Source organism: Oncorhynchus clarkii, chromosome 33 (genome assembly GCF_045791955.1).
Source record: "Oncorhynchus clarkii lewisi isolate Uvic-CL-2024 chromosome 33, UVic_Ocla_1.0, whole genome shotgun sequence".
Lineage (NCBI taxonomy): Eukaryota > Metazoa > Chordata > Actinopteri > Salmoniformes > Salmonidae > Oncorhynchus > Oncorhynchus clarkii.
The window spans coordinates 22,228,985-22,242,133 of record NC_092179.1 but is presented as its reverse complement, the minus strand read 5'-3'; the positions used below and the strand labels follow the sequence as shown (position 1 = coordinate 22,242,133).

The window sequence follows — 13,149 nt, the reverse complement described above, 5'->3', positions numbered from 1 at the left end:
GCGAACGGAGTTCTAGGAAAGCCACATCGCGCTCACTGATACGCTAAATGTACAGTGAAGACAGTACACAGCATCTGTAGAGACCAGCCTCACACTTCCTCGGACCCCCTGGTAGAAAGCCACATCAGACATGACTGCGAGAAACAGAAACAAGAACAATTTAAGCGAAAAGACTGCTTCATCCACGCAAGATGACGTGGCGAAGAAAAGTCCGAAACCTAGTAGTAATGGTAGCCCCTCAATCCAGGGGTCGGGGTCAGGGAGTTGGGTCAAAGTTATAGCTGCTTTATGTTATATCGCATTAGTAGCCGCTGCGGGCTTTGCTGCTATTTATCTACAACAAGTGTTGAAAGAAGTCCATCAAATCAGCAGCAGAAATGAAGAGACCGTACGGAAAAATGCAGAGGTTGCGCACAAAGTAGAGAATGTTCTTCAACAGGTAAGTAATGCAAACGATATAGGACTAGCCATTTAATGACAAGGTCACGAGATAAGGCAGGCCGTTGAAGACCGCACACCAAAAGTAGATAGGATGAACATATAGACTACAGAGAAGAAATGGCTAGAAGAGGGCCATCTCCCCCTCCTCCAAAAGATTGATGAGTTGGCACAAGAAAAGTACAGATGTAATCTATGCTATTCTTTCCTAGAGAGAGAGAGTACTGACATTGAAACAAAAACAAATCCAGGTTAATGGAAATACTACATCCTTTGTAATGAAAAGGGAAGTTATATTTCTATATAATTGAGGAATGCATTGATATAATGTATGAACATGCCACCCCATAAGTTATCTTTCATTATTATCCAGCTATCTAGTTCCTGTATGAATTAATTAGGTCAAACAGTTATTCCTTCATTCTTTCACTTCTTTTCAAGCCTTCATGTAACTTCACTTAACTTGTCATGCATAAATTGAGATCTCCCAGACCAGTTTGAACTAAACCAGTTTGAACTGGATGCTTACAGTTGTTTTTTAAAGCTGCATATGTAGATCTACCCCACAGGCTGAGAAATAGCTGAGTTATGTAATAAAGCAACGTAACCTACTCATGAGTTACTGTAACTAGGTAAACGTGGTAAAGAAACCCAGCAGGGAAAAACATTTTCTAAGAACACACATTCAACAAGTAAATCCTGAAACATGCATTGCAGTCTCATATATGTAAACGTCCTATGTGAGGCTGTGTCAACTATTGTTGTATAAAGCTACAGTATGGGATTAACTGTTTTTCACTGCAAACTATAAAATCTATTTCAATAACTACCAAGCCAAAAAAGCTATTTTGTCAGGCAAATGACTGGTCAGGGATAGGCTCTTCCACCCTCTTCCAACTTTCTTGGAATGTATTGTACCTGTGTTTCCAGTACATCCAGTACATAGGTGTGACTATACAGATGTACAGCTTTAAGCCTGTGTTATACAATTTAATAGTAGTAATAGTGTTAGATAATATGGCTATTATATTATTTATTCATACATACAGTATTTATAGTAGGGATGTGACAGATTGTAAGGATTTGACAGATTAATAATAAAAGACTAATCGAAAAATCATTAAGGCCCTAATCTGTATTGATGACCAAAGACCTACACTGAGTGTACAAAACGTGTACAAAACATTAAGAAAACCTTCCTAATATTCAGTTGCCCCCCCCCAGTTGAGCATGAATAACCCAGCAGCGTTGCAGTTCCTGTAACAAGCCAGTTCGCCTGGCACCTACTACCATACCCCGTTCAAAGGCACTTAAGTATTTGTCTTACCCATTCACCCTCTGAATGACACACATACACAATCCATGTCTCAGGGATTAAAAATCCTTCTTTAACCTGGCTCCTCCCCTTTATCTACACTGATTGAAGTGGATTTAGATTTAAGTGATAAGGGCTCATAGCTTTCACCTGGATTCACCTGGTCAGTCTCTATGTCATGGAAAGAGCAGGTGTTCTTAATGTTTTGTACACTCAGTGTATGATTCGCTGTCTGTGGTTGTGTAGGTGGACAACGTGAGGCGTGCTGTAGACGGGTTGGAGTCGGCACTGGGCACCATGCGGGCAGAGCAAGAGGTGGGGAGCCGAGCGGTGAGGAAGGGCGAGGCGGAGACACGGCGGGTGGAGGAGGCTCTTCAGAGGCTCCAGAATGAACTGCTGGTTGACCTGTCAGAAGGCATCAAGGAGGTGAAGGAGGCCAGAGAGCGGGACTTCTCTTCCCTGGAGAAGACGGTGGAGGAGCGCCTGGCTGAGTTGAGTGCCTCCATCGCGGACAGCGTGACTGAGTTCACCGAGACCCAGGGTGAGACTCAAAGCCAGCTGGCTGACCTCAAAGCCCGTCTGGATGACATGGAGGACCCGGAGCTAATCAGGCAGGAACTGTCTGCCATTGTCGACACCGTCGCCGGGCTCAGCGCCACTAAGCAGGCCACCGATGAGTCTGCCTATTCGCTGAGGGAGCAGATCGCCGCGGTGGGGTCGGAGCTCCAGACCCGTAACCAGGAAATAGCCTCGATGTCACAGGAAGTGGAGGCGGTGAGGTTGCTGGTGCAGGAGACGGCGGGGAGCCTGCGGCAGCAGGTGTCGGGGGCAGAGGCAGGCATCCAGGCGTTGACAGATCAGGACCAGAGTCTGCAGAGCAGCCTGGAGCTGGCCACCGAAGCTCTACACAGTCTGGAGAAAGAACTGCGGGGGGAATCGGCCAGGGCTGAGCAGAGGTCCGACGGTCTGGAGGTCAGACTAAAAGTGGCGGAGGAGGGCGGAGACTCCCTGGCCGCGTCGCTAACAGACCTGACTTCCAAGGTTGAGGCTCTTCTTGCCAAGTATGATTCCCACGAGAGCATGCACGCCGCCCAGGGCACGGCAGCCGAGAAGGCCCGGGCCACTCTACAGGGAGAGCTAGAGGAGCTAAAGGGCAGCCTAGGGGAGCTCCAGTCCAACGTGGTCGCACTGAGTGACGCTCAGACCAATCTGGCTTCCAGGGTCTCTAACCTGGGGCTGCAGATAGAGGGGCTGGAGCAGAAGCTGGAAGCCTTGGGGGAAGTCTCCAAGTCAACCGGCCATCCCCCACCAGAGCTGGAGAAGCTGAAGAGCACCGTGGATGGCCTGGTGGGGAAAGCTGCCAAGCTGGAGAGCCATGAGAAGGCCATTGAAGCCCTACAGGGGTCACTACAGAAGACCATTAGCTCATTGGAGGCCTTGACCAAAGCCCCAGCCGAATAGCAAGAAGGTGTAAGGGGAGCGTAGGAAGAAGAGAAGGAGGAGGAGGGGGTAGTGTTCAGGAGGGGTAGACTGGGTTGGGTCAATGAGAAATGGGGAACGTGGACTGCTGTGAATTTTAACACAACACTGCACTGTAGTTTTTTGTTTGTTTATTTGTATTTTTTCTCATTTGAGTTTTTCATTTAGTCAGATTCTGTTACGGGTGGTTTCACAAACCCAACTTGCAATATAAGCTCTTGTTCAGGAGCGTGTTATGGTTTACTGATTGTGTTTTGTTACAAAAATTAAATTGGGCCACCACATTTCTGTGTAGACAAGGCTTTGAATTGATTTACATGTATATTATAAATTCTTCATCGTACATTGTATGGGGCTAACTCATTCCAACCGTCTCCGTGACAGATGCAAGGTAGCCATTTTGTACACCACCACACTTCATCAATCTCACTGGAAGTGAGTACTGAGGTGAAAGGTGAGAGTGGGTCGGTCTGTTTCTAGAAGAAGATCATTGGATAAAGATCATAGAAAATCCTTCATAGGTTAAAGGATACAATGTTAAAGCACTCCCAGTTCATTTAAAGGCTCACTCTAGGTATGTGCTCCAAATGGCTCCCTATCCCCTATATAGTGCACTACTTTTGACCAGGGCCCATATGGCTCTAGTAAAACTAGTGTACTACATTGAGCTCCAAAAGTTTTGGGACAGTGACATTTTTTGTTGCTTTGGCTTTGTACTCCTGCACTATGGATTTGAAATGATATAATGACTATGCGGTTGAAGTGCAGACTGTCAACTTTCATTTTTTATTTTCATCCATATTGAGTGAATTATTTGGAAATCACAGTACTGTTTGTACATAGTACCCGGTTTTTGTAATAGTGAGAGGTAGGGATTTTTGGGGAGTATGATATTTATGCCTCTAACTTTCTCACTCATTATTCACGATTCATTCAGGACTATCCGTAATCATGGTAGCATCCACAAAATAATCAAACAGAAAATGCATCCAACAAATATGTAGTCACATACTTGATCTAGTCCCCTAAAATGGGGGACTATGAACAAAAAGTGCTGTAATTTCTAAACGGTTCACCCAATATGGATGAAAATACCCTCAAATTAAAGCTGACAGTCTGCACTTTATACCATTTCAAATCCAAAGTGCAGGGGTACAGAGCCACAACAACAACAATGCCACTGTCCCAATACTAATGGAGCTCATCGTATATAGGGAATGGGATGCCATTTGACATATAACCTGGTGCTTCAGACTGACTATATAAGTGGACTTAATACAGTCTGTGATGCTTCATAAAAAGCTTATTGGAGTATTTCATTAGGAAACACTGCTGGGACAGTCAAGTGAGAATTTATTGAAAGTAATTAATTTTCATCTGAAGAGAGGAGATTGCTTGAGGCTAATTCAATCATTTCCTGATAGGCCACTCATAACCTGATTTGAGTCCGCACACACACACACACACACACACACACACACAAAAAACCTTCCATTAAACAGGTGCCATTGCATCAACATGTACAAGGAAATTCATAAACATGTATAGGGAATACAGAGTACACACAAACTTCAAATTGACATAATTTATTAAGCACAACCCTCTCACACGAAGAACAATATATCCAAGGCTTTAAAACACGATCTCTGCAGTGTCCTAACACCACTACAATGGGGTTGCGACAGTTTGAAGGAATGGCTACTGTAAATACATGTGGTGTGATCTGTACATGTAATTAGCTTTAGTTAAAACAGTGGTATGGTGTCCACACTCTTTACCCAAAGACCAGCTGCAATCTGCGTCCTAATGTCTGGTTTTCATTTGAGCGATTCCAGGTATGTGTAGGTTCAACTCTATCTTTAGAGATGACATGCCAATGTGCATGTTAAACAAGTTGTGATTGGCTCTCGGGTTGGAGATTGGCCTTTGGTGATTGGCAGCTCATTGTTCAGCTCCGATACATACTTCCTCCTTCAGACGTATATTTCCTGTAAAACACCTGGAGGCTTACTCAGCAGTTTAGCCCTAGAAATCAATAGATTAGCATGCTTCCCTATCCTACATGATCGTGATGTCTGTTCTACACAATATATTTCCATCGGAACATATGGTAACCCACTGAATAAGCCCAAGGTTTTTTTTTTTTAATCAGAGGAGTGCAACGTCAGCAATGTTGCAGATAAAAATGTTAAACAGAACAGAAACAACTCTCAGACATGAATCACAGCTCTATGCCACACATTTCTATCTGCATTGCTCTGCAGTCAGCCCCATTGAATAAACTCCTGGCAACAGATTGTTTACACCAGCAGCGTTCAGTATTCTATTTTAGGTCCCTATACCTTTAAACCACACTCATTTCGATTTGATTGATGGCAGAGAGATGCAAAAACTAGCAGAACTAGCTAGCCATGTGGAACCCCAGGGCATGCACTGTGAACTATTGAGAACATTGCAGGTAGAATGTATAGCGCTGACATCCTCATTCCCTATTGTACAAAATCATATTGTAGCAAAACATTCCTCCTGAACAGGCCCCTTAGCCTGAGAATACATACCCGTGTGCAGGTCACACAGGGGTCAAGCAGTGTTGTTACAACCCCACCACTGGCCAGACTGACAACTGATAAGGGGGAAACTGTTCAAGAGACTGCTCACATTCCAAAACTGTGGACCAGAAAGACCTCTCATTCACCATGATTGATGCCATTTTTCAAACAAAAATAAATAACATTCCAGTCTCCTAGGACACAGGTTGGCATTTACTGGGATGACTCATGTACTGGAGGCAGCTCTGCAGGGTAGTCACTAGCTGGCGCAGCCATAAAATCTGATTTTCAACCTAACCTAAACCACACTACTAACCTTATCCCTAAACCTAACCTAAACCACACTACTAACCTTATCCCTAAACCTAACCTTAAATTATGACCAACAAGCACATTTTTGTTTTCATGAATTTTGACTTTGCCACTGGCCCTTCTAGTGGAAATTGCTCAGCTCTGCCTCCAGGACAAGATTCATCGCAATAAACGGCAACCTACTCATGTGACAGGTTCATTCAAGGATACAATTTGTAAAGCAACATACGTCAGTCAGCATTCTGGACAAAAAGCCCAGTTAGTCTCAACCTAACCCCTAGGACTTACCTCTCGACCCCCTAAAGATTTGTATAGGTATACAGTCAATGGAAAGTATACTGGAATGTACATTATAGGGGGAGCAACCTGTTTTTCTGTGGTTTCCATTATATTGCTTACATTAATCAAGATCTCTGGGGGGAATCCAGAAGTACCTGTTGTAAGGGCTAGGTGGGGTCGACCATGGCTGTAGAGAGATCAGCAAACTCTGAGATTTTCAAAACACGTGCAAGTTATTGTAAGGGAATGATTGGTGACAAGCTGAAAGTTTGCCATTTACTCTGTAGATTTATAGCATATAGAAAAGCACTCATTCACAGCTCTCCTTCCAGTGTCTGAGGGAGGGCTTCGCTCACAATGACTTTCTGCAGAAGCATCTCTCCTCCCACTACGGGCATCTCAGGCTCAACTAACTGACTCAACTGCTGTGTCACAACTCCTAGGTCCTCCTCCACAGCGCTGAGGTTAGAGAACGTCTGCCGTAGCTCTGCGATGTCCTCCTCCCTCCTGGTCAGATCCTCGGCCAGACGGCCGATCCTCAGGGTCAGCTCATCCACCTGCGGAGCCAGCGCCCCGAAGTCCCGCTTGATGGCCGCCACCTTGGGCTTGAGGTCGCCGGCAAAAGTCACCGTGCGGACCAATCGGGCACGGCCGCTTTCCAGCTCCCTCAGGCGCTTCGAGATCTGCTGGTCGTTGACGAACAGCTCAGGTAGGCGATGTTTGAGCTGCTCCAGGGCTTGGGCGTTGCGCTCCGTGGCGCCCTTGAGGCCCTGGATGCGGTCGATGCTGCCGGCCAGCAGGTCGCCGATACGTTTGACCATGCTGCGTTCGGCCTGGGCGGCCCGCTCCTCCAGCTCCCGTACCTTCTCCAGGAGAGACTCCACCTCCGACTGGAGCCCATCCATCCGACGCACGTCTGTCCGCACCGACGCCACCTAGGAGATGGAGGAAGAGGAGAGGAGGAAGATGATTCATGGGCAAATCTTTACATGAACGGCCTTTCTATTCTAATGCCACGGTTCTGTTCAACAAGTTGCCTCTGGTTTTGAGACTTCAACCTTTACGTACTTGGAATATACATTTCTTGGTATTATTACATGTAACTACATATTACATGCAACGACATATTACATGTAACGACATATGTAGTTACATGTAATAATACCAAGAAATGTATATTCCAAGTACGTAAAGGTTGAAGTCTCAAAACCAGAGGCAACTTGTTGAACAGAACCGTAGCATTAGAATAGAAAGGCTGTGTAACTACTTTAAAACATACTATTTCCAGCTTATTACAATACAGTGATTGTTTCAGGAATCTTAGCTGCAGTTCCTGTGTAATTGTTATTACATCCTGGTTACCAAAGTAGTAAGAGCATCTAGATGGCTTAAATCATCTTTTAAAACCTTAGTGTTGACATCCTTAGTGATAGCAGAGGTGCGTCCCTCGATTTGTCCCACAGCCTCGGTCAGTGCTGCCACGCTGTCCTGGAGCAGGCCGCGTTTCTCCGTTAGGCCGGACGCCCAGTCCTTCAGCTGGCTTACATCCCACTCCAGGGCCTCCAAGTGGGGCAGGAGACCACCAGGCTGCCTCTCTAGATGCTCCAACAGGCTCTGGACACCCTCGCACTGCGCCAGAAAACAGGTGGAAAGACAGAGCAGGGCAGCCATTTTAGAAAAGAGCTTTACATAGGAAAAGACTGAGCAGCTAGACCATGCAGTCATAGACTGGTAGATAGGATGCATTGAAAAACATGCAGGGAGACAGTCTATAAGTTACACAGAAAGCTGATGTTTGGTACAAATAAATAGAGCACATAAATGGGTAACAACACTAAGATATTTGAGACGGGTTTTAATTTACTAGAGATGCAAGATAGGAGAGAGAATAACTTTTTTTACAATAGATTTAACCAAATTTGAATATTTAAAAGATTCAGAGAAACACTGATAATATGGCACATTTATTAGAAATGCAATACTGCCATTACTGTTAAACTCATTGGAATATAAAATGTGTATAAAAAAATGTATACAAACAAACTCAACATTTGAGTACCTGATGATATTGGAGTACCAGTCACAATTGTTCTCCTTTCAGACACTGACAAGGCAACAATAATATCCTTTACAGATTACAGGAGCAGTGTTTGGGTGCAAACGCTACATTCAGTTGCTGACTTTCAGCAGCCAGTGCAGATAACATTGATTGGTTCCCATATGTTCGTGAGACAAGAACTTAAAACCTATTGATGAAACGTATTGCTAAACTTTATCAATAGCAAGTTAAAATGCACAAATCACACAATGTAGCAATGGTTTAACTATGTGAGGATTTAACAGCAGTTTTAAAACAAATGGAATGACAGGACCACTCCTTCCCATGGTTTAAAAATGACATCACACACTGAGGTCATCATTATGTACCAGCTGGGGTGGCTCATCCTGCTCTGGGTCCTTGACCTTTCACCCCTCCCTCTCCCCTTCCCTATCCAGCGTTCCAGAATTAGCCTGGTTGTCCTGTTGCTCCTCCCCCTTGCTGAGCTGTCCCAGCGTCTCCTTGACAACAGCCAACTCATTTGTCATCTTGAGGATGCTGTTGTGGGCCTGGAGGGCGTCCAGAGCCTGCTTGATGTCCAGGATCTCCGTCAGGGCTTTAAGCATGTTGTCCTCTGTCCCAAACACCTGCAGGGTGAGCTCCTCCAGCCTTCGCTCTGCCGTCCCCAGGTCCCCCCCCAGCCTCAGAATGGATCGCACTGCCTCCTCCACAGCCGGGAGGTGAGCCTCGCACTGCTGGGCCCGGGGGATGTGCTCCTCTAGCTGGGCGACTAACTCGGTATCTACTCGGAGCAGGCTCCGGACTTGGTCCTCCAGTTTGTGGAGCTGCTTGGTGTTCCAGTCCAGCTGGTCCTGAGACCGCTTGGCATCCTCGTCCTCGGTGCGGCCAAGGGCGCGTGTGTTCCGCCGGGTGCTGTCCTCCAGCTCCTCCAGCCTCTCGTCCAGCGCCCGGGCCCTCTGCTCGGCCTCGTTCACCCGGTCTGTGGCGCCGGCGTGCGCCTCACGTGACTCCGTCTTCAGAGAGGCCAGGTCGGAGGTCACCGAGGCCAGGCCCGTCTGCCACGTCTCAGTCACGTTCAGGAAGCGGGCGTTGACTGTCTGGAGATCGCGAGAGGCGAAGTTCTCGTCATCCTGCATCGCCAGGACGACGGCATGGAGCGAGGACAGGTCACGTTCGAGGCGCGTCGCCAGGGAGAAGGTGGAGAGAGCCCCCTGCAGGTCGTCCTCGGAGGCGGCGAGCTGCAGCCGCAACACAAAACAGGGAGGGCTGTTTCTGGGGAGGGCTCTGGGATTCTCAGTACTCTCAGTACAAATCCATGCAATTACATGCACACATTCAGTCAAAAGATGCATATAGCGATTCTAAGGAAGACAATGTGATTTGATCGCAGAATTCAATTCAACTGGATAGGCTATACAATCCAAGACGCAAGAATAACTGCAGCAATAAATACATGAATAATGCAGACATGTCTGCAGGGGCTAATAATAAGGGGGAGGGGCCTACATTATGTGACAAGCAAGACAATGACAGTGTCAATACACACAATAACATAAACACACATAACAAAGCATAGAAGTCTCTGCATAATGTTTTTGAGAGATGGATAGACAGTTCCAATAGAAACAAAACATACCTTCTTGGACACCTTGATGACTTCCTCCTCCATTTCAAGGAGAATTGCTGTCTTCCCAGACAGTAGTTTGTACTTTTCTTCCACGTCGAAGAATCTTGCATTCTGCTGCAATACCACCCTGTAATGTAAGGGGCGAAAATAGCGTCAAAACTCAAACATAAAATTATTAATTTCCTCTTGTTTGGCCGAGATGAAAGTAAATAGGAATTATCCATAAACACACGGGCCTTTATAAGTAAATATTTGGCTTATGCCCTATGCAAATGAATATGCTTACTTTTACTTACCATGTAAGCACTATGCAAACTATCAGTGACAATAGACAAGTTATCGTTTTCACATCCAGGGAGAACGGCGAGGAGCTTTTAGGTTCAGCCAAACTATTTCCTTCGGTAGCTTTAGCTTTTTTTGCTTCATCTTCGGAAGTGTACTTTGACGTTTCTACCGGTTCGTCATTTTGTTTCTGAGCCGTGGTCTTCTTCCTTTGCTTCACTTCATTACTTGGCATTTTTGTAGCCTGCAACAACGTTTCGGCTTGCAGCTTCCTTTTGCCTACTAGGCCTACTTGAAAAGGAATTGATTCAAAGTAGAGGCTGCGACTGCAAGCGACAATGGCCCACAGCTCTAGAAGTTTCGTAGCAGACTAGCGCAAGAAACTCCATCCAAAATCAAGTTAAATGCATTAGTTAAAATGTGAATATAATTAAGAATATTTAGGTATTTCAGATAATCAAATAAACCTTAAATAAAAGTATTCTACTTGCCAACTCATAGAAACAAGTCTACATATCCCGTAAAGGAATCGACCACTTGATCGCTCATTGGAATTTGGGAAAAATAACAAAATGCGTCAGCCAGCCACGTAGACGGCTGACGCCTGAAAATATTACAACGTGCCGCCCGTTATATGACGAGTAGGCCTAGACCCTCTGATTTCAACGTTCCCCAATAGACCGTTTGAGGAAACATGAAAAACGGTGATATTTCAAGTTTGTAAAGGCTAATTAATAAGAATAAATGAGGATGACACAGAAAAATCTCAAATAGAGTAGAACACAGTTATGAGCGCTCTTCCTTCATGCAAAGAAACAAAAAAATCAGTGGAGAAAAAAGTACCAAATTGTCATACTTGAGTAAAAGTAAAGATACCATAATAGAAAATGACAAGTAAAAGTGAAAAGGTCACCCATTAAAATACGACTTGAGTAAAAGTCTAAAGGTATTTGGTTTTAAATATACGTAAGTATCGAAAGTAAATGTACTTGCTAAAATGTTAAAAGTAAAAGTATAAATCATTCCTATTCCTTATGTCAAGCCAACCAGACGGCATAATTCTCTTGTTTTTATTTATTTATGGATAGCCAGGGGCACACTCCAACACTCAGACATTTAAAAAAATAAAGCATTTGTGTTTAGTGAGTCCGTCAGATCAAGGGCAATAAGGATGACCAGGGATGTTACCTTGATAAGTGTGTGAATTGGACCCTTTTCCTGTGCTGAAAATGTAACGAGCACTTTTGGGTGTCAGGGAAAATGTATGGAGTAAAAAGTACACCGTTTTCTTTAGGAATGTAGTGAAGTAAAAGTGGTAAAACATATAAATAGTAAAGTAAAGTACAGATATTAAAAAATACAACTTAAGTAGTATTTTAAAGTATTTTTACTTAAGTACTTTACACCACTGCAAAAAATACACACAAAAAGGGAGGTAGCCTAACATTTAGTTTATTTGGCATTGAGCAAATTACATTTCACCAATTTACATACAGTGAATTCAGAAAGTATTCACACCCTTGACTTTCTCCACATTTTGTTGTGTTACAGCCTAAATTTAAAATTGATTGAACTAATATTTTTGTCACTGGCCTACACACAATACCCCATCATGTCAAAGTGGAATTATGTTTTTCGAAATGTTTAAAATTAATAAAAAATGAAAAGCTGAAAAGTCGAGTGAATAAGTATTCAACCCCTTTGTTTTGGCAGAGTTAACATTTGCTTAACAAGTCACATAATAAGTTGCATTGACTCCCTCTGTGTGCAATAATAGTGTTTAATATTATTTTTGAATGACTGCCTCATCTCTGTACCCCACACATACAGTTATCTGTATGGTCCCTCAGTTGAGCAGTGAATGTCAAACACAGATTCAACCAAAGACCAGGGAGGTTTTCCAATGGCTCGCAAAGAAGGGCACCTATTGGTGGATGGGTAAATATTTTTAAAAAGCAGACATTGAATATCCCTTTGATCATGGCCGTCATTGTAAGTAATAATTTGTTCTTCACTGACTTGCCTAGTTAAATAAAGGTTTGATTTTTTTTTTTTTTTTTTTTTTTTTTTTACAAATGTTAGATTTTTTTCTTGCACTTTTACGGTAGAGTATTTTGTTTAGATCGTTGACATGTAAATCCATTTTTACAAATGTGGAAAAAGTCAAGGGATGCGAATACTTTCTGAAGGCACTGTAGTTTTAAAGTGACCAATATCAAGAATTGATTATCAATAGCGTTTCTATATTTTCCGTACAATAATCCTGAATGGTGCAACAAAGAAATAGTCTACCCTTATGCAAGGTCATGTGGGAATTTTACACATAGCTAAGGGCCATGCAGGGGCGTTCTTAATGATGTGGAGGCCCCAGGCAGACACCAGTCTGAGGTCCCCTCCCATGTCTATTTAACACAATCATGCTGAAAGAAGAGCTGTTCGGAGCTGGCTCAATATTGACCAATACCAATATTTTTTTGTAATTGTATGGCCTTTTTAACATTCTAGTCATAATTTTCATGAAACGTTGCAGTTTTAAAGCTTATTTACTGCAATTATACACATTTTCCAATAGGACGGAGAGAACTATTTGCATTTTTTAAGTTAATTTCATGCAATTTTACAAATTTTGCGATGGGCTGGAGGGAACATGTTGCCGTTTTAAAACGAATTTCCTGCAATTCTACACATTTTGTTACGGGATGGAGAAACAACGTTGCAGTTTCAAAGCTAATTTCCTGCAATTCTAAACATTTTGCCATGACTTATGACATGTTCATACGACATCTGGTAAGAGTGACCAACAAAATCA

General features: G+C 43.8%; 2 protein-coding genes across 4 annotated transcripts; one reads left to right on the top strand and one right to left on the bottom strand.

The window, feature by feature from the left end:
- Window positions 1-4,727, top strand: LOC139393030 (cytoskeleton-associated protein 4-like). Its single transcript, XM_071141349.1, has 2 exons — window positions 1-439; window positions 2,000-4,727. The coding sequence occupies exons 1-2, from the start codon at window positions 131-133 to the stop codon at window positions 3,212-3,214; spliced, it is 1,524 nt and encodes a 507-aa protein (XP_070997450.1). The 5' UTR covers window positions 1-130; the 3' UTR covers window positions 3,215-4,727.
- Window positions 4,728-4,802: 75 nt separating this feature from the next.
- Window positions 4,803-10,905, bottom strand: LOC139393031 (inhibitor of nuclear factor kappa-B kinase-interacting protein-like). Of its 3 annotated transcripts, XR_011629747.1 has the most exons (5): window positions 10,355-10,905; window positions 10,068-10,185; window positions 7,780-8,001; window positions 6,152-7,307; window positions 4,803-6,115 (listed from the first exon to the last, which is right to left on the bottom strand). XR_011629747.1 is itself a non-coding variant. In XM_071141351.1 (4 exons), exons 1-4 carry the CDS (start codon window positions 10,573-10,575, stop codon window positions 6,687-6,689), a joined length of 1,182 nt encoding a protein of 393 aa, XP_070997452.1. In that variant the 5' UTR covers window positions 10,576-10,905; the 3' UTR covers window positions 4,803-6,686. The 3 variants fall into 3 exon arrangements, 2 of the variants coding, with proteins under 2 accessions (XP_070997452.1, XP_070997453.1); XM_071141351.1 differs by having other exon boundaries at window positions 4,803-7,307; XM_071141352.1 differs by lacking the exons at window positions 4,803-6,115; window positions 6,152-7,307; window positions 7,780-8,001 and adding an exon at window positions 8,325-9,669 and having other exon boundaries at window positions 10,355-10,897.
- Between the last annotated feature and the right edge of the window lie 2,244 nt (window positions 10,906-13,149).